Here is a 27733-nt window from a genome sequence, read left to right as displayed (position 1 = left end):
AATTTTATATAATTATATTCCTTTAATTTAAACCTAAAGAAAAAAAAAAGATTCCATATGAATAACTTTACAATGTCCAGTAAATTATACATATCTGCAACTGACAGACTTGATTTTGCTTCAGTGAATTCAACCTATGTTATAGGAACATCGAGGAGCAACACCTGCACAGCCACAAGGCAGTAGTCGAAACAAACTTAGAGTGCTGTTCCTAATGGCTGTAATATGTAGTGTAGATAAAACACTGTTCCTCACTACAGAGTGACAAACTGCATCAGAAAGAATCAGCAGCACAAGACTGTGCTCCAAAAGTTTTAGGAAATTGGTTTGAACAGCTGCACAAGTCTAAGATCACAGTGTGCAGTTCCAACATCATTGTGTGCAGTCTGCTGTAGTGGTATTAGTCACACAGTCACAGACGTGTTTTTAGTGTGTCTGTGTATGTTGTTTTGGTATAAGTGGATCAGACACAGCAGTGCTAAGAATGATCTGCCACCAAAATCATACACAAAATCATCTGTCTTAATCATTTTTTTTAACCCTTTTAAACATATTAGCAAATATGGTTCTTTTTAGAACAAATAGTGATTATTCTATGGTATGACTCCAAGAACCTTAAGTAACACCTTTAATTTTAAGAAAATCATAAAATTTCAGAGTGCTCCAGTCTGATCAGTGGAACTCATAATGTTATGGTGGATTGGTGTACAAACAGGATTCCAAAAAAGTTGGGACACTAAACAAATTGTGAATAAAAACTGAATGCAATGATGTGTCGGTGCCAACATCTAATATTTTGTTCAGAGTAGAACACAAATCACAGATCAAAAGTTTAAACTGAGAGAATGTATCATTTTAAGGGAAAAATATGTTGATTCAAAATTTCATGGCGTCAACAAATCCCCAAAAAGTTGGGACAAGGCCATTTTTTACCCCTTCTTCTTACAACACTCAACAGATGTCTGGGGACAGAGGAGACCAGTTTCTCAAGTTTAGAAAGAGGAATGCTCTCCCATTCAACTCTAATACAGGCCTCTAACTGTTCAATTGTCTTGGGCCTTCTTTGTCGTACCTTCCTCTTTATGATGCGCCAAATGTTCTCTATAGGTGAAAGATCTGGACTGCAGGCTGGCCATTTCAGTACCCGGATCCTTCCCCTACGTAGCCATGATGTTGTGATTGCTGCAGAATGTGGTCTGGCATTATCTTGTTGAAAAATGCAGGGTCTTCCCTGAAAGAGATGACGTCTAGATGGGAGCGTATGTTGTTCTAGAACCTGAACATAGTTCTCTGCATTAATGGTGTCTTTCCAGACATGCAAGCCACCCATGCCACAAGCACTCATGCAACTCCATACCATCAGTGATGCAGGCTTCTAAACAAAGCATTGATAACATCTTGGGTTATCCTTGTCCTTTCTGGTCCGGATGACATGATGTCCCAGTGTTCCATAAAGAACTTCAAATCGTGACTCATCTGCCACACTCCTTTTTAAAAGACCCCTGGCTCAGTGCAAACGTCTGAGCTTGTGGAGCTTGCTTAGAAATGGCTTCCTCTTTGCACTGTAGAGTTTCAGCTGGCAACGGCGGATGGATTGTGTTCACTGACAATGCTCTTGACAATGGCATTCCTGTTTGAGGTGCAGTGACGTTTAAGGGCCCAGAGTTCACGAGCATCCAGTAGAGTTTTACGGCCTTGACCCTTACGCACAGCAATTGTTCCAGATTTTCTGAATCTTTTGATGATGTTATGCACGGTTGATGATGATAACTTAAAAGTCTTTGCTATTTTACGCTGGGTAACACCATTCTGGTATTGCTGCACTATCTTTCTGAGCAACAATGGTGGAATTGGTGATCCTCTTACCATCTTGGCTTCAGAGAGACACTGACACTCTGAGAAGCTCTTTTTATACCCAATCATGTTGTCAATTGACTTAATTAGTGTTAATTGGTCTTCCTGCTGTTTGTTATATGCTCAATTTCCTTTTTCCAGCCACTTATTGCTACTTGTCCCAGCTTTTTTGGGATTTGTTGACACTGTGAAATTTTGAATCAACATATTTTTCTTTTAAAATGTTACATTTACTCAGATTAAACTTTTGATCTGTCATCTATGTTCTATTACGAATAAAATATTGACATTTGTCATCTCTACATCACTGCATTCAGTTTTTATTCACATTTTGTTTAGTGTCCCAACTTTTTTGGAATCCGGTTTGTAATTATACTGTAGATAACTGTACCTTTCCAGCTTGGTGGAAAATATAACTATGTACAAACTGAGGTCCATCAAGTGATGTTGCTTTGAGTTTGGTGTAAAAAAATTTCCAGTGGACTACAGAGTCCTGGCTTCAAACACAATGAGCAACATTTTTCACAAACATTTTATGTAGTGTATAATTAAACTACAACATAGTACATTAATGTTCCTTAACTAAAAAAACAATGACAATACAATGTTTTCGTTTCTGAGAAGACAACATGTGCCATCATGTATACAGATTAAATTTTAAAGAAAGATATATTCAACATATATTGAACACGTAGATGTTTTTTATAACCCCTACTACTTTTTTGTTTGGGTAGGATGCCAATGGTGAACAATTATGCATGAGCCAAGATGCTGCAATGTTAAACAGCCATTGTACTTATCTCAGTATAAACAGTAATGATACTACATGTGACTGTGGTGAAACATATGTCACTGAAGGTAAGAGTCTAACAGGTGGACCCATGGTTAAGGTGAGGTTTATGATCAGATTAAGGGCTAGGCCTGATCTACACTTTGGGCTACACTAGGTCTAAACTTCGGGCTTGTGAGGTGTCTGTCCTACCTCTCTTGATTTTCTTGCCTAGTTGTTTCTGTCTTCGGTCCACCATATTTAGCTGTGTTCTCTCTCTCTCTCTCTCTCTCTCTCTCTCTCTCTCTCTCTCTCTCTCTCTCTCTCTCACACACACACACACACTCTCTCTATGAGTCTAGCTTGACTCATCATACTCCTTCTGATACTGAAAGACTTAATCTTCTCTTTACACATTTGTTGACATGAAATCCACCATTTATCTGTTTAAAAGGCGTACAAAGCCCATATTGAAATCACTGTAGAAACAAATGTAGTACACAATGAAATGCCTGAAATAAACATACATCACCTACCATGTATATCTATCTTAACTGATTTAATGTATGCATTAGCTTTTCTCAGATTTCCTCTCACAGGACATTATTTACTATTTGAGGTCTTAATAAACTCCATTTTGTAAATATAAATATGTTTAAAATGTGAAAATAAATCCTCAACTCCTCCCCTGGTGACAATTTATTTATTTTGCTCTGGTACAAGAAACACCTTTACAAAGGTTTTTCATGGTGGCTGTGCCTGTGGGAATGATGTTCCTAAGCTTGACCCTGCTGACCTGTGCTCTATTTCGACATCACTTGAATGCATACAACGTGGTTCTGGTCAACCTGTGCCTAACACTTCTGCTGACCAACCTTCTCCTTCTGCTCAATCAACAATTCAATAAACATGTAAGTTATAGTCAAACTGAATGTTGTAAATTGTATTGTCTGAGATATCCGGTGTTTTTTCATCTGATGTCCACTCCATTCGGTTTTTGGTGTAGGTAATATTTTAGCAAATTTTTTAAAGCCTCCAGCAAGTGTGAGCCAATATCCACAAATGGCGAAAAGATGGAACAGTGGTGTAGTGTATATTGTTTTTTTAATCATACACCGTGATACCTATGCGAATATATATTTGAAATATATATTTATATATTGTGTTTATAGCGTTGACCTTATTCAAACTCTTATAATTACTGATATTTGACTAATGATAGCAATTAAAGTTTATAATTGGCTTAAACAATTAAAACGTTACTAATTAGTTTGAGAATGAATAATAGTCAAGCTAAGTGAGTTCTTCAGGATTTTCAGGAATTTTAAAGAACAAACTGTACACACTGTAATTTCAAATAATGAAAGTTTTATTAATAAGAGGAAAGATATTTAATTAACATAGCATGACCTTGTAATCTCACGGCATCAACGCAGGGGAAACCGATTTGACTTTAAAGATAAGCTAGGCACTCTGGCTTGTGACTAAAGTGTTGCTAACTGAGGTTTAATTAATACAAAATTTATCAAGAGACTTGATTCAATTTTCAGCTCTGGGAATGCGTAGGTTTAGCTTAATTTTTCGTCGATTCTCACCACTCGTTGAGTACAGAGGCTCTCTGAGGTCCTGGGAGTGAAGGCGTCTCACTTAGTTTCGCGGTTCTCCCGCGGAAGTTTCCAGGCTGAGTCAGCGTGGAGGTCTTTCTTCGTCGGTTGAGTCGCCTCGGGCGTACTCGGAGCGTGATGACGCAGGCGGCAGGATCCTCTCTTTGGCTTACTGTCCTGAGCAGGAGGGTCCAACCATATGGACGTTTTGGACGAAAAGTTTCGCTAGTTACTGCAGATCCAGAACTGAAAATCGATTTAATAGACTTGCTTATTCTACGACTTTCTTCTATCTCGGTGGTGTTTCTTACTCTGGCCACGAATAAGTTCACCTGCTTTGATCAGTTGTGAGATTAAACTTAGATTGGGCGATAAAACATAAACACGATCAAAAGAAAAGAGATATTCAAATCACTCAACGTATTAGTAAGGCTTCATACTCTAGCTAATTCAAGATGTCTCTTATGAGCTTTGGTGAAGTCTTTTAAGGTTCTTCTTTGTTTCGTTCGTCGGCGTGAAGAGGAGAAAGCGTCTCGCTTGGAGAGGTTTGGAGCTTGAAGAGATGAAACAAAGAGACCGCGTGCAGGCGTTCAGAGCGGAAACGAAGTTAAGAGTCAGAGAGAATAAGAGCGAGTTGAGCTGAGTTGAGCTTCCGATCTTCTGAGCTGAACCGCTGAGCTGCACTGCACTGCACGGGCGAACTGCTCTCTGAACTGCGAACTCTGAACTGTTCTCTCCACTGTGAACTGTGTTCTCTCAACTGATCTGTGTGCCGAGCCGAACTTCTTTTCAAAGCCAGCGCGGTCACGCCCTATTGGGAGGTGTCTTTTCTTTGATTGGGTGGCGAGTCCGATGCTCACGTGATCGACTTCATAAGACAGGAAAGGGGGAAGGCTGAATCAGAGATTCACACAGAAGGAATAGAAATTTCGCGTATTGAAATTTCTTATACATGTTAGTAATATACAACAATGAGCGTCCTGGATTATTAATATCAAACATTTACATAAGATTTCATCTTGGGTTCGTTGTGTTTACGTCCCATTCACAATATCGTTTTTACAAGTATTAATTCTAGTATTAATTAGTTTTTCTAATCAGAGACAGAAACTTCCTTTCATGATAAAAACAGTAATACACATCATTTCATTAGAAGGTGGACGTTCATCTGAGGACACAGAGAGTGACATTTATACATATTGCATAGACATACTTATTAAAATTTTAGTCCATCATGTATTTAGACGGCCTTAGGCGAGACATGATTTCGCAAACGTCCACCTGGGGTCGCTGTTGGTCCATGCCGTTGGTTCGGTGCGGATGAGTCAACGGGGGTTCAAACCGAAGTCACCCCTTCTAACCATCTGCTGATTCCCGTGGGAGATAACGAGAGACATTGAGGTGTCACTTCGTCATAAAACGGGATTATAACCCCCCCCCCCTTTGTTTGAGGTTCCTGTTCCTTAGAAGCATCGTAAAATTTGTTATCTCTAAATTTCCGAAGAGAGGAAGGGGGCCGGGGGCCAGGTGTCCTGGTCCGTCTTTTGATGTTTAGATCTTATGTGCGTGCGTGTGTGGGGGGGCTGCAGGGTCTTTGCACCCCCGCGGTTTGTGGAATGTGGATTCTGTCGCAGACAGAAGGTCCTGGTCAGAATGGAAAAGTTTTAATTCAAAACTTTTCCTTTCTTCATTTTGATTTCTTCATATCGTTATCCGGTCCATACTCCACTACAGTGGTGAACCTTCCCAGGAGTGGCTGGAGTGACAGGAGTGAGCTTCAAGGTGATGTGAGTGTGAGATGGGCAGGGGTTTGTGAACCTGGGCCCAGATCTTCAAACACTTGAAGTCAATCAGTGGCTCAAGCCTGTTGAGCAGGTCCTTGCCAATAAGGAAGGGAATGTTTTCAATAGAAGTCACATATACAGGGTGAACCAGACTTATGGATCCTATTGTTATGAGCACTCTTGCCACATACCTTATGCTGATACCAGTGTATGAATAAGGCACAATTTGGAGGGAACAGTTTTGTAACTGTAATCTCCGTGGGGCATGGTCTGCTGCAGCCCACACTTCATCAAAGAGTGTGGATGACATCAGAGTGATGTCTTATGCAGTGTCCAAGAGAACTTCTTGTACAAGCTTCTTTTCCAGGACTGTGGTCAGGTTTAATCTACGAGCACCCCCCTTTTCTGTTAAATGGCCAAGGAACTGTGGTGCAGGTGGATCACCTTGAACAAGCGTGACATTAAGAGGTGTCTGATTTTCACCTCCCTTAGTAAACTGGTCAGATGTGCAAGTCTGAATTGCAGGGGTCCTTGGGACATGCTCAGTTTCACCTGAGGTGTCTGAGAAGAAGTCAGCTGTCTGATGCTCCTCTTTACACAGGTGTGAAAACACTGGTTCAGCGGTTACTGGAATTTCTGTGCTAATTCCAGATACTTCAGACTCATTTGCATCATCTGAGCTTTCACACTGGTGCCAGTTCTCATCCCTGTTCTCGTTAGTCGAGTTAGGAAAGGGGCTTTTGTCTAGGGGTTTGTCACGTGTGGGAGAGTTTTGGGACCATCCGTGGTCCAAAATATTTTCCTTGGATGCTGGACTCTCATGCCTACTGGCGGGGAATTTATTCTGAGGGTGCCCTGACATTAACTGATTAACGTAGGGGTTTGAGTGATGTTGAGTTTCACCTGACCAGTGAGGACTGGAATGAGGAGAACTCCTATTGGATTGTAAAGGGTTATTATTCCCCTGATTTTCTGTAAGCCTGTGAGATGGAGCGGGTTTTGGATACCATGATTCAGCCCTAGTGGCTTCGTCTAGCTCCATGGGGGAAGGCTGAGTGTAACAGCTAAAATTTTGTGGCACTTCTGGCCATTGATTTAAAGTTTGTTGGTCTTTTAAAAAGCCTTTGAGTGCTAAGTCACGCAGCTGTTTGCTAGACAAGGTGCGTGGACATGCTGCAAACCCTAGATAATAACTAGTGTTGGGATGGAGATTTAGGACAAACAGTGTTTTGAAATCCAACTCTTCTTCCATTCCCGGTTCATTTCGGGGCCCGAAATAAGCTTGTCTAAGGCGGTGATAGTACTGATGGGGTGACTCCTGCCTTTGTTGTTTAACTTGCAGTGCTGTCATCAGTCCTGCCTGTGACAGCTGATTGGAGAACTCCTTCTCCAAAGCGTCGCAGAGCACATCATATTGTCTCCTGACATAGTTAGGTTGCCGTTCAATGAAACTGCTGACTTCCCTGCTGGATGTCATTCTGATCAGGTAGATTCTGTCATCTACCGTGGCTCCGGGGAACCTTTGCAAAAAGAAATCTATATCTCTTAGGTACGAATAGATTTCATTTGAGCCATCTGGTTTTGGCTCGAAGCGCATTATGTGGTGCGCAATTCTGTCCAGGTCCCTGTAGGAGGGAGTCTGGTAATGTGCTGGGGGCACATAGCTAAACTGAGAGAACCTATGTTCAGCTGTGTTTGGGAGGACTCCGTTAGCCTCCAGTGGTGGAGCTGGTGTAGGGGCTGTTGGTGCTGGGAAAGGTGACTCAGGGATACTTTTGGACTTTGGATTCTGCAGCTCCCTATGAATGTGAGTGGTTCTCTGTTGGTTGCTAAGTAGCTGTGAGCGTGCCTTCTCAAGCTCTGCTTTAACAATGTTTAGCTTGCTTTCTGTCTCTGACTGCAGGTGCTGAGACAATTGGAGTTCATCTTTGACTGCAGCAAGTTCTGCTATTTTTGCATGCAGTGCCATTAAATGATCAGGCTCTTTGTGAGTATTTCTGATGTTCTCCATTTCTGGGCTCATCATTTGTGTTTTCACTGCTTCTAAGTCTATGTCCTGGACAGTGTGTTTAAGTTTTTCTATTGCTAGTGTAGCCATATAGCTGGCTACCTTCATTAAGGCCTCGCCTTTAGGTTTCTCCATTAAATGGAGGGCCATTAATTGTGACATCAGATTTGCCATGTAAGAGGGCTCAACGCTGTGGATCATGGCTGTATATTCTGACACTGTGGCTCCTGTTGAGCTTGCTAATTACAAATACACATCAGTCAGGGGACTTACCACTGATGCTTGGTGACTGGGTTGTGTGTCAGATTTAATACTAACTAATGTTTAATTATTGCAGTTTTATTTTATTTCACCTCAACCAATATAGATTTTATAATCAGTAATTGGTCACTTCCACTTATGGAAGTATGAGTAAAGGATAGAAGCAGTACAACAAATATAACTTACAATTTACATGTGAATTTACTGTACTATATGAAAGACAACTGCTTTTAATTAACTTGTCACAAGTCATACACAAGTCATACACAAGAGTGCACCAGAGAAACTTTAAATGCAGTAACGCAAGTCATGCGAAAGGGGGTACTATAAATTGACTTCAGTTGCAATAGCACAAGTCAGCCACAGGGCTCCTGGTGTTTCCAGGGCTGGGTCAGTGGCGACACCTTATTTACTTAACTCCTCCCCCTGAGGTAGGTTCACTGATTTGGCATAATTTAAACCATTCCAGTTCGGAAACTGAAGGGAAAACACACCATTGCCAGTCTTAAACAAAACAGGGACCTTTGTTTGTGCCGCTTTAGAGCGAGTTCACTATTCACGTTGTTTTACAAATTCAAGGCACGAGATTCTGCGTGCAATTATGAGCGCGGGATTCGCGGTCTCACTACTTATGGGTTGACACAAACAATTCCTGCATTTATGAACGTATTTTAACAAGCCGTATATCAGAGGTACAAAATTTGCCGAACAAAAGCTGGAATTCGCAGACTTTTGGGCGATTCAGAACGTACACATACACGGAGATTCGCGCGTAGTGATTAATTTAACCTCTCCCGGGTGTGTCATACGCTTTTCATGCAGGCGATTAAACAGTGACGCAGCACAGCTGACAAACCCACAGTATTACTTCACAATTAGGCGCACGGCGGCAGCCTAATAATTTCACGAATGAAAAGCGTGTTCACACTAATCATTAAATCAAAACAACAGTGAAATGACAATCATCGCTCACATTCAAGGCTTAATATAGGAACAGGTCCTAGTTATGAATTAGAGGGGATTAAGTTTGGGAGGAACCAGTTGTCAGGCCCGTATCTCTTAAACAGGCCGCACTTATCGCTGAAGCAACTTGTTGGTGTGTGATTTTTTCTTGTACAGGAATCAAAACTTCCGATCACGACTATTAATCAGAGCCTTACTGTTGGGCGCCAAATTTAAATAATATATATATATATATATATATATATATATATATATATATATATATGTAGTGGAAGTAGTATGCACACGTTGTTGTGGCATTTGCACTACATAGCGGAGTCAATGATAATTCATTATTATTTAATTCATTTTGCTAAGCTCCATGTTTGGGAGCCATTAACTAATATGTAGTGTCTTTACCTGTCTTAATTTTAACTTAGACAAATAGGTCATCTTCACATATTATACAGCAGAATTAGCTAGAATTAACTATTATTAATGAATTATGCTCATTGACCCGCCGTGGGTTCTTGATTCTGAAATTGAATCTGAACTAGAAGTTATAATTCCATACAAGAAAGGTGCACACAAACAAATAACCAAGGATTGGTTTTATCACACAACTGGTTTATGGTTTATTAATAATAATATCAAATAATGAATATTGATTAGACATTCATATAATAAAATGGATTACAGCGATATATGAGGGAACAGGGAGATTAATATATGAGGGAATTTCTCTATGATAATTATTGTCCTAAGTTCTAAGAAAGGTTATTGTTTATCCCAGCAAACTTTCAGTACCAACCCATGAGCCATGAGAGACATGAAACCATGTGACCTTACGTATCCGGAGATGAACGGGGAGCATGACGCTGACGGTGCCTTCCGGCACGACTTCCTGGAGAATTGCAGACGCGGGCCTTGTAGGTTGCAACCGCGGGCGTTCATTTTCTCCCGAGGCTTTCAGACGCAGCCGTCGGAGCTGGTGGTGTTCTGAAGGTCTCTGTGGGGTCTCTGATCTGCTGCCTTGTGAGAGAGAGAGAGAGGCACGTCCATGCAGGTCTCTCCTGTGCAGGTTTCCACATCTCAGAAGGTCATTCTGAGGGTGCGTGCAGCAGTCCTCTTCGTGGCGTTGTCGTCGTTTGGAGGGTCAGAGGTCTAAGGTTGCCTTCATGCTCTGGGTATGGCGTTGAAATTTTGCTAGCGTTAAACTATAGCTCTTCTTAATCTGTAGTTTCTATCTGGAGCACGCTTTAAAGGTCCAAGACTGTTTAAGAAAGCCATGAGTCTGACGCCTGCAGAGTCATTTCCAAAACTCAGGTCATTTCACTCTTTTAGTCTTGAAAAAGCTAAAAGAGACAACGCCCCAAGTGTCTGGAGCCTTCAAGTGAAGAGTCGAACATCGGAGAAAAAGGGGTAGAAGCCCAAAAAGTTTGAAAAACCTTACAAAGCTCCAAAGCTGGAAAAAGCTTGTGTCATTTGGCGCCACAGGTTTTTAACCAGAGTTTAGAAAACCCGCCCCGAATACCTGATTCGTCCTCAATGAGGGAGAATTGGAGCTTTTCTTGCTCCTGATTGGCTGTTTCCTGTACCTTGGGAGTGGCATCACATGGAATTTATGACACTTGACAAGACAAAGACTTGACCATCTCTGAGTGAATACTTTGCAATATAAAAGATTATATGTTAACACAAAGTAATATAATTAAGAAAAAGATAACCATGTTTCTTTATAATTATTAACCAACTAAACACATAGTATGTGACTACCTTGGTTCTACATAAATTCATATAAACAAAAAATGACTTTAAACACATGTAAATTAATTCCACCTATTTTGATTTTCAAAACGGGATTAATTTCAAACAGTTGTGCCCATATACAACTTGTTTTCCATGTAAGAACTTTGGGATGTTTGAGTCTTTTAGAGTTAACAGTCTTTAAAAAGGTGTCCTTTAAAGAGGGCATTGTGGGTTTCAATCAAGATTGAGTCTCTGTGTCTCTCTGCATTCTTTCCTTGACCCTGGGGGTCCTTAAGTCATAAAAAGGGTCTTTGGAGGGGGTTTTACGGGCCTGCTCTGGAGGTTTATCTCACCTTACGATCTTGGTTAGAGATGTCTCTGAAACGAGCTAAAGTTTGGGTATATCAAATCACATCTTCAGAAAGTCACAATTTCGTATTAGAAATTAATACACATTCATCATATCCACTACACTGGCCGACCAAAATTACCCCAAGAGTGCAGCGATGACTCATCCAAGTATTCACAAAAGACTCCACAACAACATCCAAAGAACTGCCGGCCTCACTTGCCTCAGTTAAGGTCAGCGTTCATGATTCCACCATAAGAAAGAGACTGGATAAAAATGGCCTGCAAGGCAGAGTGCCAAGACGAAAACCACTGCTGAACAAAAAGAACATTAAGGCTCGTCTCAATTTTGCCAGAAAACATCTTCATGGTCCCCAAGACTTTTGGGAAAATGCTCTGTGGACTGACAAGACAAAAGTTGAACTTTTTGAAGGTGTGTGTCCCATTACATCTGGTGTAAAAGTAACACTGCATTTCAGAAAAAGAAGATCATACCTACAGTAAAATATGGTGGTTGTAGTGTGATGGTCTGGGGCTGCTTTGCTGCTTCAGGACCTGGAAGATTGCTGTGATAAATGGAACCATGAATTCCGCTGTCTACCAAAACATCCTGAAGGAGAATGTCCGGCCATATGTTTGTGACCTCAAGCTGAAACAAACTTGGGTTCTGCAGCAGGACAATGATCCAAAACACACCAACAAGTCCACCTCTGAATGGCTGAAGAAAAAAAAGTAAAGACTTTGGAGTGGCCTATTCAAAGTCCTGACCTAAATCTTATTGAGACGCTGTGTGTGGCATGAATTTAAAAAGGTGGATCTTGCTTGAAAACTCTCCAATGTCGCTGAATTACAACAATTGTGCAAATATGAGTGTGCCAGAATTCCTCCACAGCGCTGTGAAAGACTCATTGCAAGTTACCGAAAGCGCTTGATTGCAGTTGTTGCTGCTAAGGGCGGCCCAACCAGTTCTTAGGTTTAGGGGGCAAACACTTTTTCACACAGGGCCATGTAGGTTTGGATTTTTTTCTCCCTTAATAATAAAAACCGTTTACTTGCATTGTCTTTGACTAATATTTAAATTGGTTTGATGATCTGAAACATTTAAGAGTGACTAAAATGCAAAAAAAAAATTATAATGAATGGGGCATATGCCTTACAAGCATGGTATTGATGCACAAAGTTACTGAACAATTCATTACAAAAATCCTCAGTAAAATGTTTAAAGCTGTGTTAGAGTGCAGACGGTCTGATTGTGAACCTCTCTCTCACTCTCTAGTTGGCTTGTGCAGTGGTGGCAGGATTTCTGCACTTCCTCTTCCTCTCTGCGTTTGTGTGGATGCTGATTGATGCGGTTCTGCTTTTCATCTCTGTGAAGAACCTCACAAAGATCAGACCCAATCAGAAGGAAGCACTTAACTGGAAAATTGCAATTCTGATTGGATATCTGGTTCCTCTGCTTGTGGTGGGTGTGTCTAATGCAGCGGTACATAATGGATACAACACCACTGCGTGAGTATATGGCAGTAAGTCTTGGTTAGGCAGAGGGTTATCTCATCTAATACAGACTAATACAGCTATGGTGTATTAAAAGTGTTGTAGCACATATAATATATGATTATATATATCCAGTGCTGTCATGCTTTAATTGTTAGGGGAATGTGCTTGGGATTGGAAGGGGGTGGAGGCAGTGAGGGAAAAGTGCTGTCCTCCCTAGATTCATGGCTGAGCATGTGTTCACTGATTTTCTTACACTAGTGTGTGATAGTTTGGTCAGGGCCATGAATGACTTAAATACATAAGGCACAATCAATAAATGCAAATAAATGCTGTTTCATTTTTCACATTTAATTTCAGATGATCGTGTAGCATATAGAGTGGCCACACTGTTCTTTAAAATGGTGGCAATGTTGCTGTAACCCAACCTTTAAACATTTTTCTTTACATGGGAGCAACTAATGACCATGTCTACAGCCGACAGGTCGTACTACGGTCCAGAACTGCTCAGAACATGAGCTGCTGGAGAGAAGTGAACTCTGGTTACTACAAGTACGAGGCCATCACCTTTTGGTGTCTCCTGATGTCAGAGGCTAAGGGGAAGGGACACCCCCAATATATTCCTCAATAGCAAAAGGGTGTGAATTGGTGATATCCTTTTGGCGCCAGCTGGCTCTGCCAATAATTACACTTCACTTCTTATGATAACCATTCCTCAAACTGCTCCAAATTTTTTCCCTTCCGTTTCAGTCATTTGAGGTTAGTATTTTTAGGGCCAGATCTGTGCTATCAGCATTTACTTGGAGCACAGCTGACCACCGCTGAAATTCTGGAGGTTGGCAGGTGGATGTTATGCTGATTGCGTTCCTCTGTGAGAAATATCCATGTCACTTGCTATTGATTGTTCAGTATGTACCAGCAATTGCTTACCACGTAGAGCCATGGCACATTTCAGCTTTCATGAGACTGAACCAGAGGATATTCTAGTGTAAAGAGGTGTACACATTGTTGTGTTGTATTAGACTAAAAGTATTAGGCAAATGTATGGTTTGTGTTTCACCTACTCAGGTGCTGGCTTAAAGAGAACCTAAGATTTGCTTGGAGTTTTTACGGCCCTGTTTATTTCATTCTTGCTGTAAGTACTCTAGGGAAAAACAACTAACAAAATGTTGATATGATGAACTGCCATAATCACTCTGTATTAGTGCCTCTGTGCTCGTAACAAATTTGACATTTGCCTGATTGAAGTATACAGACTACACATTTCTGTAATGTGTTTTTCATACAGTGAGTAAATATTTAATTCAGATTTTCCTTCTTTGCAGTTAAACATTATTATCTTTGTTGCCATCTTCATCATCATCGCCTTCACTCTGAAAAAACTCAACAATGACATCTTGCAGAGGAGACAGACTCTGGCTGATAAAAAACTCATTATAAGCATCCTGTTTAAAACCATGGCCAGATTTTTCACTCTCGGTTGCCCCTGGATGGTGGGTTTGATTGTGATAAAAAAGGTGGAGTACAACAGTGTTGTGATCCTCATCTCTCTGCAGGGCGTCTTCATCTTCTTCATCCACTGTGTCCTCAACCAAGAAGTCAGTCAACACAAGGACATCCACACTCACTCACAATATATAATATTTGAAACAACTTAAGACCTAACTTAGTACTGTATTTTGTACAACACTCTTTTCATGAAATATCCTCATATTTTCCCTCATCCTTTCTGTTCACAGGTGAGGCAGCAGTGCTGGACGTGGATATTGACTCTCATTTTCTGCAAAAGACCTGTTAACAACATCCAGATGTCAGACACTGGAGCTTCCCATACACAAACTACCTAGAATCACATTTAAGCTAACATCATATATATTTTTGTTGGTGGTGCAGCAACCCTTTAAAGGACATGGAAAAGGCGCAGAAGAGTGAATCGCACCGGTGTGCTTATCAAACAAAATGGACGAGCTACATCTCCTCAACAGGATTTCTGTTTCACTGAAACTTGGCTCAGCAAATGCATGCCAGACAGTAGAATACATCTGTCGGACATCAACTTACACAGTGTGGATCGCATTTGGAAAAAAAATAAGGCAGCGGAATTTGCTTTTATATTGATGAAGGTTGGTGCGCCGAAACACCCGGACTCTCTGTTTCTTATACTTGGAGAATTTAAGAGAGCAAAATTAAACAACAAACTCCAGAAATATAAACAGCACTCTCATATTCCTACCAGGGAAAATAACAAACACCACTCTTAAGGACTCATATGACTCTGTTCCCTGAGCTGCTTTGGGGCATTCTAATCACTGCCTGGTTCAGCTTACTCCTACCTACAGGCAGAAACTAAAATATGTAAAGCCTGTTGTCAAAACCATGAAGAAATGGACCAGAGAGGCAAATCAAGAATTGCAGGACTGTTTTCACTGCACTGATCGAAGTGTCTTTGAAGCTGCTACTGGAAATCTGCATGAATGGACTGACTCTGTGACATCTTACATCAGCTTTTGTGAAGATGTGTGTTTGCCAACCAAGACCTACCATACATACAGTAACAACGAGCCATGGTTCATCAGGCCAAAGAGGATACCTACAAAAGTAATGACAGAGACCTGTACAAGCAGGCCAGGAACTCACTGACAAAAGAGATCGGATGGGCAAAAGGATGATCACTGAGAAACGAAAAAACAGGCTTTCAGCCAATGACCCAGCATCAGTGTGGAAAGGCCTGCAAGACATCACAAATGACAGGACACCACCACCTCCCTTTACCCCTATCACCTCCAAATTACAGGATACCTCCACCTCAACTTTGAGCAAATATAGACCTGGCAGACCATCTGAATGCATACTGCTACAGGTTTAAAAAGACCCAATTCACACTTCTCACCCATTCCAGATGTTAACTGCCCCCTACACCAAGAGGTATATTGTCAATACCCATAGATGAGGTGAGCTGGCTTTTCAAAAGACAGGACATCAGAAAAGCATCAGGCCCCAGACAGTGTCTCCCCTTCCTGCCTTAAAGTCTGTGCTGATCTCTGGTCTTCACACAGATCTTCATAAAAACCCTAGAAGTGTGTTAAGTCCCCTCCTGCTACAAGCAATCCACCATCATTCCAGTCACCAAGAATCCCACCGTAACATGACAAAATGACTATAGACCTGTTGCACTGACATCTGTAGTAACAGAGAACTTTGAATGAATGGTGATGGCTCACCTGAAGAATGTCACAGGACACCTGCTGGACCCCCTGCACTTTGCTTACCGTGCAGACAAGTCAGTGGATAATGCAGTCAACATGGGACTGCACTATAGCCTACAACACCTTAACTGTTCAGGGACCTATGCTACGCAGGGACCTACGCTTTGTTGACTTCAGCTCGTCATTCAGCACCATAAAACTTGATATCTGTATCTCCTGACATTTGACAGTGGATAACCAGCTTCCTGACAGACAGAACACAGAAGGTGAAGCTGGGGAAAATCACTTCAGATACTCAGTAAATCAACACTGGAGTGCCAGAAGAATGTGTTCTATCCCTACTGCTCTTCTCCCTCTACACCAATGACTGCACATTGAATGACCCAACTGTTAAACTCCTTAAGTTTGCAGATGACACAACAGACATTGGACTCATATAAGAGACAGATGAGTCTGTATATGGGCGGGTGGTTGAACGGGTGGTGTGTTGGTCCAGATAGAACAATTTGGAGCGGATCATGCACAAGACAGTGGAGGTAACAATTGACTTCAGGAGACACCCCACAGCACTGCTTCCCCTCACTGTACATGACCGCCCCGTGATGACAGTGGAGAACGTTGAGTAATTGAGAACTACCATCTCTCAGGATCTATGGGAACTCAACATCAGCTCCATCCTGAAAAAGGCCCAACGGAGGATGTACTTTCTGCGCCAACTGAGGAATTATGGTCTGTGACAGGAGCTGTTGAGGCAGTTCTACTCTGCGATAATTGAACCCGTCCATCACAATCTGGTTTGAAGCAGCTACAAAACAAGACAGGAACAGACTGCAGAGAACAATAAGAACTGCTGAAAAAAATCATTGGTACTACTCTACCCAACCTCCAGGACTTGTAGGCAAGGCAAAGCAAATTTATTTATAGAGCACATTTCGTACAAGAGCAATTCAAATTGCTTTACAGAAAAAAAAACACAGTTAAATTAAAAGCAAGAATATAAATCATAAATATCCAATAAAACAATAAAAATAATGCAATAAAAGCAAATGCATAAAAAGAATATAAGAAAACATGATACAAATTATTAAAACAATTTAACCCTAAGAACCCTATCTATATAGTTATTTTCAGTGCCTCTTTCAGTTGCATTTAAACAGTAATTATGTGACATAGCCATATTCAATATGTTGTTTTATTTTCTAAAGACCCTTTGCCACTCAAATATGTAATCACTATAAACAATTTTTCTATAAATTGATTATGTTTTGACCAGAATTTTACCTAGCGCCTGCTTTTTTTCAATACTGCTCAATGTACAGCCTTGAAATCATACTCCCACATCAGATATCTTGACACAGATTGTTAGTGTGTGTTGTCTGTTAGTTGAAAACTTAAGCATTTTTGATGCTAATTTATTACATGTCATTACTGTGATAAAATAAATTTGTAGCATCAGACAGACATATTTTTCTTGATATTCTAAGCTCTGGGATGTATGACTGATAAAGCTCTGACAGTCACAGCAGGCCCAGACATTCAGGAATTTAGTTCAAGGCAAATATGGACAATATCCCAACAAATAAAAAATATTTTGGCAGTTTTCTCAGCTGCTGATAAAATTAACAATTATTATTATTATTATTATCTTTTACAAATATGATGAAATAATACTTGTTTATTTAGAATAAACACAATAAATAATTATTTAAGCTTTTTAGTTTATATTTGGTGATCTAATGCAATATTATTTGATGTGAAACCTACAAAAACATTGAAAAACTATAAATCAATAATAGGAATATGTTTTTACTGACGACTCATATTTTTCCGCCCGGAGACAGCGTGGGTTGACGTCATGTGAGTCAAAACGAAACTGAAAGTAAACACCATTCTTGACCTGAGAATGATTATATTAGATTATCCTCATTTATAATCCTTTATGCTAAACATAACACATATATTTTGAAGGAGCGCCTTGATTTTTATGTGATTTTTCACACTGGATAACTCCCAGAGGCTTCACAGCACCGAGATGAGAGCGCTATTTGTAGAAACGGTAGGATCTGTGCTTTCTAACGGTATATGGAGCTCACAGACGTATTCAGACATTCAAAAATTATAAAGCTGATTATATAAGTTGTGTTTTTTAACCCCGCAAAATGCGGGGTTCAGGTTTAAATGATACAATAAAAGAAAATAACTAAAATGCTGTTACAGAATAAAAAGTGCAGAGTATTTTAAACTGAGCTGCTCAAATGAGAATGTTTTTAGTCTAGATTTAAGTGTCTAAAGTCGGGGCTCTTCTAATATTCTCACTCAGCTGGTTCCATTTAAAAGTGGTGTAGAAGCTAAACGCTGCTTCTCCATGTTTAGTTTTCACCTGAGTCAGGACTAACTGACTAGTCCCTAAAGATCTGAGAGCTCTGCTCAGCTCATATCTCTGTAGCAGATCTGATAAATACGCTGGTCCTAAACCATTAAAACATTTATAGACCAATAATAACACCTTAAAGTCTATTCTGTAACAGACATTTGAGGATGGGGGTGATGTGATCTCTTGTTTTGCTGTTTAATGGTCTTTTTTGGAAGTCCAGTCAAGAGACCATTACAGTAATCAATCCTGTTTGAAATAAAAGCATGGATCAGTTTCTCCAGGTCTGGTTTAGTCAAATCTCTAATCTTACTGATGTTCTTAAGAAAGTAAATTGCTGATAAATGTAATGATAGATGTAAATTGCTAGTAACCACTTTGACTATTAAAACTGAGTTCTGAGTCCGTTAATACACCAAGGCTGCCAGCCAGTCCTTTAGATTTGAGGGCTCTCGAGTCCAGATACGCAGCCAATCTGTCTCTCTCATTGCTATTCCAAAATAGAATAATCTCAGTTTTATCTTTATTCAACTGCAGAAAGTTGTGTCCAATCCAATAAGTAATGTGTTCACGGCACTTGCATAATGAGTCAACTGGACCAGAGTTATTTGGGGACAGGGCCATGTAAATCTGAGTATCATCTGCATAGCTGTGATAGGACAGCCCATAGTCCTGTAGAATCTGGCCAAGAGGAAACATGTATAAATTAAAAGTGGAACAAGAATAGAGTCCTGGGGGACAGCACAGTTCACTGGCATGTTCTCTAAAATATTACTTTCTATTTCTACAAAGTAGCACCTGCCTTCCAGGTAAGAAACAAACCACTTTAGGACTGTTCCTGAGAGTTCAACCCAGTTTGCCAGTCTATCTATAAGAATCATATGGTCAATGGTATCAAAGGCAGCATTGAGGTCAAGAAGTGATAGAAGAAATTATTTTCCAGCCTTCGTATTTAAGCAAATGTCATTAATTACCTTAATTAGAGCAGTCTCGGTTCTGTGATTAGACCGGAACCTGGACTGGAATTTGTCTAGTCTGTTGTTTAGGGACAAGAAGCTAGTGATTTGCCTGAAAACTATTTTCTCAGTGTCTTTGCCAATGAACGGTAAATTAGAAATTGGTCTGTAGTTACTTATCTGAGATTATTCTAAATTTTTCTTTTTTAGAAGAGGCTTTACAACTGCAGTTTTCAGTGAGTTAAGAAAGACCCCCGATATGAGTGAGGTGTTTACTATGTGGAGTAAATCTGGTGCTATAGTGAGAAACACACTCTTTAAAAATTTGGTTGGTAGTGTGTCAAGACTGCAAGTGGATGGTTTGAGATGACTAAATGTGTCAATTAAAATTTCATTATTAACAGTATTGAACTGAACTAATGTGTCTTCATGAGGTGATGGAGAGGGTACAGATTCATACTTGCATATGGATGTACTAATCGTTTGTCTGATATTCTGGATTTTAGTGTTAAAAAAGTATGCACACACATTATATCACTCAGTTCATACTAATTCAAGGGCCATTGGTGTGGGTGAGTTTGTAAGTCTGTTGACCACGGCAAAGAGGATTTTGCTGTTGTTAATGTTATTGTCGATGATGCTATAGAGAAATAGGATTGTTGTGTTTTGCAAATTGTCATGTTGTATTCACATAACTCATTTCTTTGTGAATATGAAGACTTGTACATTTCAAGAACCAGGAAACGGCCAGAGAAAACCATCACAGACTCCTCACACCCTGGACACAGTTTATTCCAACTCCTTCCCTCTGGCAGGCGTTACAGAACCCTGTACACAAAAACTACCAGACACTCAAACAATTTCTTTTCTCATCCTATCACACTCATTTACAACTGATCAGCAACACTAAGCTGTACATACATACATCATTTCTTAAATGTTGCACATTATAGTTTTTGCAGTACATTGCACACTGCACCATTTAATTCTTTGTATATATTGTATCGTCTCTAATTATATGTAATTTTGTATATTGTATAGTCTTTAAATTATATGTAACTGCACATCTGTACTAGAGAGACACCATCAATCGGAACCAAGTTCTCTGTGTGTGTAAAACATACTTGGCCAAATAAATTTGATTCTAATTTGTAGAAATACATAAGTGTGAATTTTCTGACAAATATTGAAGTTATGTAAAATAGTTTTGGGAGTGGGACCTCTGCCCCATATCTACCCTACAAACTTACGTCATTTCTGCATGGCTGCACCTCTCTCATCAGACGATCCCTTAAATTGACTGCTTCACAATGTGAGTTTGCTCCACTGCTCTTGGTTCATTTCTGCTGATCCTCTGCCTCGTATTTGGAGCTGTGATCTAGCCATCATCAAGTCTGTTTCCCCCACTGCTCCAAGATTTGCTGCCAATTAACTCTTACGCAGCCTCTTGCTTCTCTTGCTTCTCCTCTTCCTGCTGTGACCAGCGTCCACAGTGATTATTCACCTCTGCCCCCATCATCAGCTTGTGGTAACTAAAATGCTTCAGGATCGCCTAATATTTGGGGATGCAATCAGAGATTGTCATGCCTGCTTCTCACTGCACTGACTGCTACAAGCTTTGCAGCATACCAGCTCCTACACACCTTCTCCTCAGCTTCTCCTTCACACAATGCATAGACCTTCATCTTTATGCCCTCCTTCACAGCACCCTCTGTCTGTTGTGTGGCTTGCACCCTCTCCTGTGTAAATCTTTGTTCCTCACCCTTGCGCTTTCTCCTACCACAGAACTTCGGCCTGACCTCTCTCCTTTGCAGCTTCGCCACTCCCAACCTCTCTTTCACAGTCCATACTCTGTCCTTCGGTACTGCTGTGGACCTTTGTCCCAAACCCTCCTCTTGGCAGACATGCTATTCCCAGCCTGTAACTTTCCAGCTAGTGCCACAAAGGACCTTTGTCCCAATCTCTCCCATAGTGACCATATTTCACTCTATGCCTCCAATGGTACAGCTGGCACTCTGCCATCCAGCTGCAGTAGGCCTTTGAGCTGATCTTGAGTCAACGTCTTACCCTGCCACCATGCTTAATTCAGATTCTGTCTCTTTAAAGGGGTTCTCTTTTCAGGTGTTAGGACTATGTCCAATATATGCCCTGCAAAAAAACATCATTTATGTGCCTGACATATTCGCTCCCAAACCCACCTCTTCACTTCCCCATTTCAGCCTTCTCCAACATGGTCTGTACTAGCAAACAGCTATTTAACCCTCTGGAGTCAGCGCTCCTGTTGGCAGGATAAAACAAAACCTGCACCAAAACCCTTGTACAACTCAGCTCATTTTTATCCTAGAAACATAATAAACATACCACCAAAAATCTTAAATGAAGGCTGAAAAGAAATGTATATTTAGCTTGTTACAGAAAGAGGCACATTCCTCTCTGTGGCTCCGCCCATAACCCTTGATGGCCCATTCAAATTCATATGATAATAGCATGCTAATCCAGCCATTTATTTGGAGGATTATGACCACAACACAATGTGTAAAAATACCTATTTTAGTCATATAAACAGAATCACATAGCTGTGTTTTCACAGACCATAGAGCTTCAACATGACACATTCACTTTTCAGCTGCCTGAGGAAGAATGGTTTAATTTTGAACATCTTGATCCCAAGGAGGACTGTGATGAGTACGTGACTCATTGTTCTGCAGTATGCTTGGTGGAGTCCAGTAATTCCGGGTAGGCTAAGGACCCAAACAATGAAAATAAAATTAGATAAGCAAAAGTAGGAGTACCCTGACTGTATAATTTCTCTACAAAGGGACATGGTTTTTCGCAGCATTAAAGATGCCAACACATAAGCCTCAGATTTTGCATGTACGTGCCTGTGTTATGGCCCATATGGCACACAATGCAACTGTAGACATCTTCTCAAAAGGTCTATTGTGTCCTCTGACTGCATAAAAGTCCTATACTCAATATACAAATGAGTAAGGTTTACCGTTGAATATCCTGATGCACGCATCCAAACACATTCAGCCTAAACACACACAGAACTATTTGCTTTCATCCTAAAAATAATCAGAAGGAATTCAATTTTTTTTTTACACATTTGGATATTAATGTGGGGGGGGGGACTTGAAGTGTTTCTTGTCACAGATGGCTATATGGGTCTTTTCAGTAATTGTTTCAAGCAGTGTTTCAGCTACATTTTTATATAGTTCAACTGTATCTAACGTCTTCCCAGACGAAGGAAGAGTATGCCGTCAAAATAGGTTCTTAGATTATATACAGAAATATTATGTTTACAAACTTTTATGAAAGATTACATATGTTTTTATAACTCTCAATTTTAATGACAGTCTTCTCAATTACAAAATATAATTTATTGGTCATGGATTCTGTTTTTTGGTTCTTAGAACTTTAGGATCTCTATTGATGCCATTAAGGAGCCTGTTGCTGCAGCAGCAAGGCAAGAAACTCCTTATCTATATCCTGAGGGATGAGTAGGGTGTAGGTATCCACAGGATTTACACAGAATATGAATTCCTCTTCTCATCTAGGAAGGTTCATACAGGATTTTAGAAACCTGCTGTGAGGGTCTGATTGTATGCAGCTACATACACAAATACTTACTTAATCTGTTGTCCATTGTGGCTTTGAACTTTTCCCGACTCCATCTACAGTACCACAACAAAAATTACAATTTAGAAAAATTAGAGATAGTGGATAAAAAGTAAAGGGTCATAGATTTTATGTTTATTGCATGTATACTGATATTTCTTTTGCTTTTGTTTTATTCAAATGCTTTATTTGGAAATTTGTCAAAGTGGAAAAGTGTCCTGGTGACTTTGCATGTGATTGTGTCCTGTGTTGTGGTGAATGGAAATGTTCATGCATAATGTTCATGTCTAAACTGGTCCATTCCCTCTTGATGTGGACTAAATGCAGAGATCATTCCAGAACATTACAGTGCAACTTTATACAAGTTAACACCTTCAGGTGCTGCATGTTCACAACGCCTGAGTACTCACAGCTGGAGGAATCAGGAAAAATGAACGGAAACACCAAGTACCTTCTTACCAGTGAGTAATATATTCAGTTATTTCAGGCTAATGGGGTTACTGTGGAGGACTTTAGGAGTTTTCTATAGAGAAATCATACTGTTAGGCTGTGTTTACTAAATGTCCTTCCAGAAATGATGGAGACCTAGAGGAGCACTTTATGGTGTCATGTGTAATTATATTTATAATTCCACTTGTCCTTTGGTAAAACTGGAATAGATGATAACTCTCTAGACCAATGTTTAAGTATTTTCTCTGGGGGAAAAAAAAAATCAGTATTTTAGTAAATGTTTAATATGTGGGATTAATTTAAGTTGTGTTTGTTCATCTTTTCTCGTTTTCTTTTGCATGTGAGTTTCACAGAGGTAAGAGTGGGCCAAAATCTACAACAGAGTTTTTGGGCCACAGCCTTGAAAAAAAAAAAAAATAATAAGAAGAAGATCCAGAGAATAAAGTCAGAATTCTTAGAATAAATGCAGGATCATTCCAAGAATAAAATCAAAATCATTCAAAGAAACATGGTATTTTCAGACATTAATCCCAGAATCATTCCAACATTATTCTCAGAATAATTCTGATTTATTTTTCCTATGAATTTTTCTGATTTTAATCTCAGAATTATTCTGACTCTTCTCAGAATCCCTTCCCCAAAAAGCTGTGGCCCTAAAAAGCTGATTTTGTGATCAAATCTGATTTTTTATTTGTTCTGCTGCTCACTCCCTATATAATGTGACCGATATCTGACATCAGTCTGAAGAGGTCACGCTCCTGAACTGACCTGCATGTACAAAAGTATGAAGCTTCAGTCGAAATGTTTCACAAAAAGGAATTTCTTTTTTTAAATGAAATGGGATCAGGTGTTTTACTGCAGTGGTTTATCACAACACCTCACTTTTCTTTTTTCCAGAGATCTGTTAAAAACTGAGTATAAATTAAAGGCTGTAAAGAATATTAAAAAGTGAACAGATGTTTTTCCCTTTCAGCGCAATTTTCCAAGGTCTTTCCCCAAACGCAAGGCCTAGAACGAAAACTAGGCGAGTGCTGTATTTTCTCATTAATTAGATAGACCGGAACCTGGATTAAGATGTTTCACAAGTTTTTGTATCACATTTTTTTTTATACAAAAAAATGCTTTGACCAGTATGTTTCCATGTCCTAAATACCTCAAATTAAAATGGAAATATTTTGGACCATAGTCCGGAGATCATTCTCAGTGGCCGGATTGACAAAAAAGTCACTTGAATTCTGATCTGGTCATTCAGACAAGAGTCAACATGTCACAAATTACATACTGGATCTCAATACCACATATGAAAGTGGCCCAAATCAGAGTTAAAAAAAAACCAAAACAGACTCAATGTGATTTGTGCTGTTCATTCAGCCACACAAACTACACACATTTGTCAAGTATTGCATTTGGACCACTTTTATGTGCTGTGTGAGCAGTGGTTGTAGTAATAAGGTGGTTAGGTGTGTGAGGAGGTATGTATTCAAGAGCATGTGCAGGCTTTAAATGTTGGTAAATTGGATGAAGCACAAGATGGGAAATTGCTGTCTGATGTAGGTAAAAATTATAGGTTGCAAAATACATTGCATTAACTTCACCTCTGTGCCTATATTATGACCTCTGAAGAGCTAATGATGCAGCGGGTGGTTTGGATACTCACAGGCTGGGCACAATAAGTAATCCTAGTTGTTAATGATAGCTGGTTCCAGATCGGATCATAAATGGTCACAGCAACCTCTTATTTCATTTTTAATTTTGTGATATTTTTGCATATATGTGAAAAATTAATATCAAAATGGTATTTGATTTCTCATTTTATTGAAATTTTTCATATTGGCTGGATTTTCCTCCCATACCAATTTATGTACTTGTTAGTTATATTACAGAATACTTCGCCTACATACTGATGGCTAGGTTTGTGGCCATTTACAAGGCTGTGAGTACTCAAAGTCAATTGCTTGGTAAACACCAACATGTGTTGGAAGATTTTGATCACGCTATAGAGTAACTCATACAGCACTTACAGCACTGTCCTACAATAACAATGGACTAAATTAATCAACAGTGTGTCAATTTGTGAATATCTGTGCTGGATTGTTTTCTTACAAGGACAAAAGATAAACTTGAACACAAGGAACAATATCAGTTTAAATTACACAGTCCATGTCCAACAAAATTGCACTTGTTGATAGTGGTATGGTATGGTGATGAATGGATGTACTAAAAATCTCTCTCCACTAGGGGTCACTGTGCTTGTACTGTCAATGATATCTACAGTACAACATGCAGAAACCTGGGCAGAGGAATCTACAGTAGCATCTACAGCCACAGACTACAGTATCAATAATTATACTCCACATCTCAGTAAGTAAAGCCTAAAGTCTGGGACTTTGAAAGTAATCAGTTTTTCTTAACTTCTGCAAGATTAAGTAGGGTGACCAGATCTGAGATGGTGAAAAAGAGGACGCGTCTCGGGGGGGTATCTCGCCCCTCGCTGTCGTTGTATGCTTAGCTGAGCCTATGTGTGCTTTTAGATCCTTTACACCTTTATTTGCTACACATGGGAAAACATGGGAATTTCTTTTTTAATTCATCCGAGAACTTACATTTATGTTTCGGCATAGCTGCTCGAGATGAGGGTAGGTACATGAGCTTTGCCTGACGTAAACAAGGACTACTGACGTGCAGACTGACCAATTAAATGTTTACAGAGAAGGTTATCGACCAATAACGGTAGCTCTACAGTCAGCCCGTCCAATCAGAAGATATTAGGCTACTTCACCACGCGCCCTTCTCACTCAAGCGAACCAAACGGAGTAGGGGAGGGCGGGACTAGTTTTTATACTTAACGCTTCTCGAAATTCTGTGTAAGCTCTAGAAAAACAAAATCCCGGACGTTTATGAAGTTCCGCACGGACATTTTTTAAGTCTAAAAAAGAGGATATATAATGCCCCACTCCTAAGATGATCCTGGAGTAATTTTGAACATTTCACAATAAAAGTGCAAAAGGGACTATAGCAGAGTGTACGAGTTTTAGGGCCACGGGGTTAAAAAGAGAGAGAAAAAATACAGAATTCTGAGAATATTCTCTGAATAATTCTGAGAAAGTATTCTGAGATTTTTTCTCGGGATTATTCCGAGATTTTTTATCAGAATTATTCTGAGAATATTCTCAGAATTCTGCCTTTATTCTTGGAATCTTGTGTGTTTTTAAACTCTGGGGCAGACATTTCTGGGGGCTTTGGGGGAGAGGGCAGAGGTGAGAGAAAATAAATATGAAATAAACATTTCTATAATAAATAGTCAATATTAATGTCAGGTGAGGATTGTAGCAGGGATCTATGAACTGATGGATGGGGAGATTGCAGATTGGGATACCTTTTGAATACCTCTGGTTCATATGCTCCACAGGCGTAATAATTTAATAAATTTTTTAACCTCTCTGTTCTTCTCAGGTTCTGTGACCATTAAAGGAAACGCTAAAGGAGCTCCATGTGTCTTTCCATTCTTTTACAATGGAACTAATTACACTAACTGTATAACAACTGATAATCATAGATCCCCTTGGTGCAGCACGACGTCTAACTTAACCCGAGACGGACAATGGGGGGAGTGCCTCAACTACAGCAGTATTGACTCTCTATACTAGAATCTCTAAAATATATTTTAAAATTTTGTATATATTAATCTGTTTGTATTTTCCTTTCAATACGTGCATATAGAAATACTCACACACAATCCTTTTTTTTTCTCTCAGATGCTTGCCAGTCATATAAAACTTTAAATGGCATCTGGCAGAAATCTTACAAATCCTCCTATTTTGTTCTGTATGATATTAATGCAAAAGAGGGGTGGTACAGATGTATCAATAAGCATGAAAAGCCTAGAATACTCTACCACTTAAATGAAAATGGCACCTCAGGTTCTGCCTATTTCTGCACCTATAAAACAATCCTTGACACTTCAAGGAATCTTACCTGTGAAGGAGGAGTGGTGCTCTACTACTATGTTCCAACTGACACCAATTGTGAGTATAATCACACAGTCATCATTTCAGCATAAGTAATTCTACAGTTCTGTGACTAAATAAATGGGTAAATTACAGAGTAATGGTTGAGTACTGCCTCTATGTATGTGGAGTGTCATCAAATATACTGTCCATTTAGGTCAACTGAAATAATGGGATTGTCCAGCCTTAGCATCAGTGGTATGTGTATAATTGGCAGAAAAAAAAGTGTGTTACTTAGTTTCAGGAACATAGTTTAAACTTTATTTTTTTTCACCTTGTACTTCAGGGCTTCCGTAGATGGTGGATTGA

At 39.7% G+C, this 27733-nt stretch overlaps 2 protein-coding genes across 2 annotated transcripts in view; both read left to right on the top strand.

Moving 5' to 3' along the window:
* Positions 1–10042: 10042 nt before the first annotated feature.
* LOC136677705 (adhesion G protein-coupled receptor E3-like) lies at positions 10043–17327 on the top strand. Its single transcript, XM_066655309.1, has 5 exons — positions 10043–10151; positions 12609–12828; positions 13882–13948; positions 14139–14411; positions 14553–17327. The coding sequence occupies exons 1-5, from the start codon at positions 10043–10045 to the stop codon at positions 14658–14660; spliced, it is 777 nt and encodes a 258-aa protein (XP_066511406.1). The 3' UTR covers positions 14661–17327.
* LOC136677697 (adhesion G protein-coupled receptor E4-like) overlaps positions 15378–27733 on the top strand; it is a 29363-nt gene continuing 17007 nt past the window's right edge. The window contains exon 1 of the mRNA XM_066655298.1: positions 15378–15470. Coding sequence (XP_066511395.1) covers positions 15378–15470 — 93 coding nt within the window. The remainder of the gene's footprint in view (positions 15471–27733) is intronic.

The sequence above is a fragment of the Hoplias malabaricus genome, chromosome 2 (assembly GCF_029633855.1).
Source record: "Hoplias malabaricus isolate fHopMal1 chromosome 2, fHopMal1.hap1, whole genome shotgun sequence".
In the NCBI taxonomy this organism is placed as follows: Eukaryota; Metazoa; Chordata; class Actinopteri; order Characiformes; family Erythrinidae; genus Hoplias; species Hoplias malabaricus.
The sequence above is the reverse complement of the archived record's forward strand: the minus strand, read 5'-3'. Positions and strand labels throughout refer to the sequence as shown.